Source organism: Sinocyclocheilus anshuiensis, unplaced genomic scaffold (genome assembly GCF_001515605.1).
Source record: "Sinocyclocheilus anshuiensis isolate Anshui unplaced genomic scaffold, SAMN03320099.WGS_v1.1 scaffold434, whole genome shotgun sequence".
Lineage (NCBI taxonomy): Eukaryota > Metazoa > Chordata > Actinopteri > Cypriniformes > Cyprinidae > Sinocyclocheilus > Sinocyclocheilus anshuiensis.
Genome location: NW_015544145.1, coordinates 596,550 through 598,349, shown reverse-complemented (window position 1 = coordinate 598,349; position 1,800 = coordinate 596,550). Strand labels below are relative to the sequence as shown.

Sequence of the window (1,800 nt, the reverse complement as noted above, 5' to 3'; positions counted from 1 at the left end):
GTCTGTGTGCATTGAATTTATTTAATACACGAGTTTCACAATTTGAGTTGAATTACTGAAATAAATGAACTTTTCCACGACATTCTAATTTATTGAGATGCACCTGTATTTATTTATTTTTTGGGGGGGATGCATAATTAATCTAATAATAATTTAATTTTTTTCTGTTGTCTGTGTTTAGAGATAATGACATCACTGGGGTGTTGGACCACACATTCTGTGTCGAACACAATGCATACGGAGAGATCATTCAACACGAGCTCAAACCCAACGGCAAGAGCATCCCTGTCACCCAGGACACCAAGAAGGAGTATGTGAGGTGAGTGTGGCCTCTGAACACCTTCCTCCTCCCTGTCTAATGTGTCTCTGCAGATGTCATTAGGGCTGTTCAGACTGCAGGCAAATCTGATTTTTCTCATATCAGGTCTTTTCTGGCAGACTGTCGACACTATTGAAAGTGATCAAATCAGATTTGTGTGACATAACCAACCTCTCTGCATGGGTTGCTTTGGTAATGATGTAGGCGTAGCCAAATATGTGACGAGACTTTCAAAATGGATGCAGAAAAAGTGGAGGTGCATCATCTCACGCAAAAAAAATATTAGTAGAGTAGTATACAGTGTGATGTTCTGTTTTGTAGTTTTCTTTGAATACCGTACGAATGCTTCCGGCATTTCTGTGCCCAGTTTTGATGTTATCGTTGCGTGTCATGTTAAGAGTGATGCAAAAGATCATTTGAAATCCGATTTGAGCAGCCAGAGCATCCAGACTGAGAGGCATCTGTAAAAATCTGATAGGAATCACATTTCAAACTACCTTCAAATGTGGTTTGAATCAGATTTGAGGAAAAAAATCTAATTTGCATGTGTTTTTTTGCTGTCTAGACTTTCAAAAACCCATCTGGATAACATCTGGATATGCAAAAAAAATCAGATTTTTTTTTCTGGCAGTCTGAACATAGCCTAAGTGTCTTGTTCGTGTTTTTGTGCAGGCTGTATGTGAACTGGCGGTTCCTGAGGGGCATCGAGGCTCAGTTCCTGGCCCTGCAGAAAGGCTTTAATGAGGTCATCCCACAGCACCTACTCAAGGCGTTTGATGAGAAAGAGTTGGAGGTATGAAAACTTACTTCAAGAAACATAAATCCACTTCAACCAGGCAATCGACTTGATTTCTTGGTCTTGATAAATGTGTAAAAGGGCATATTTCATTTGCTATATCAGAGCATGGCTAATGATTCAAGTGTGTCTCAATTTCAGCTTATTGTGTGTGGACTCGGGAAGATCGACATCAACGACTGGAAGTCAAACACCCGTCTGAAGCACTGCACGTCTGACAGTAACATCGTGAAGTGGTTCTGGCGGGCCGTGGAGTCGTATGATGAGGAGAGGAGAGCCAGACTGCTGCAGTTTGTCACCGGCTCCTCCAGAGTCCCACTGCAAGGATTCAAAGCCCTGCAAGGTACCTGATGTCCTTTAGCATGTTTCTCATTCAGGATCTAGAAAGGATAATCATACATATATGTTTGCTCTGAAACGCTGTATGATCCAGGTGCTGCTGGACCACGTCTCTTCACCATCCATCAGATCGACGCCAGCACCAACAACCTGCCCAAAGCACACACTTGGTGAGCACATTTCTATAGACTAGTTGTCAACCAATATGGGTTTTTCAAAGGATAGTGCCAATATTTAGAGAGCAGTGTAGTCAACAGTCAGTATAATGCAATGCATATATATATATATATATATATATATATATAAAGTACCAGGTACTGTACCCAGTGGAAAACCCCCCAAAAGT

At 41.3% G+C, this 1,800-nt stretch overlaps 1 protein-coding gene across 1 annotated transcript in view; it reads left to right on the top strand.

Annotated features, from left to right (window-relative positions):
• The window catches only part of LOC107695141 (E3 ubiquitin-protein ligase SMURF2-like), a 55,144-nt gene that overhangs the window by 51,344 nt on the left and 2,000 nt on the right, over nucleotides 1-1,800 (top strand). Inside the window, exons 16-19 of the mRNA XM_016494955.1 lie at nucleotides 182-319; nucleotides 992-1,112; nucleotides 1,257-1,458; nucleotides 1,549-1,624. Coding sequence (XP_016350441.1) covers nucleotides 182-319; nucleotides 992-1,112; nucleotides 1,257-1,458; nucleotides 1,549-1,624 — 537 coding nt within the window. The remainder of the gene's footprint in view (nucleotides 1-181; nucleotides 320-991; nucleotides 1,113-1,256; nucleotides 1,459-1,548; nucleotides 1,625-1,800) is intronic.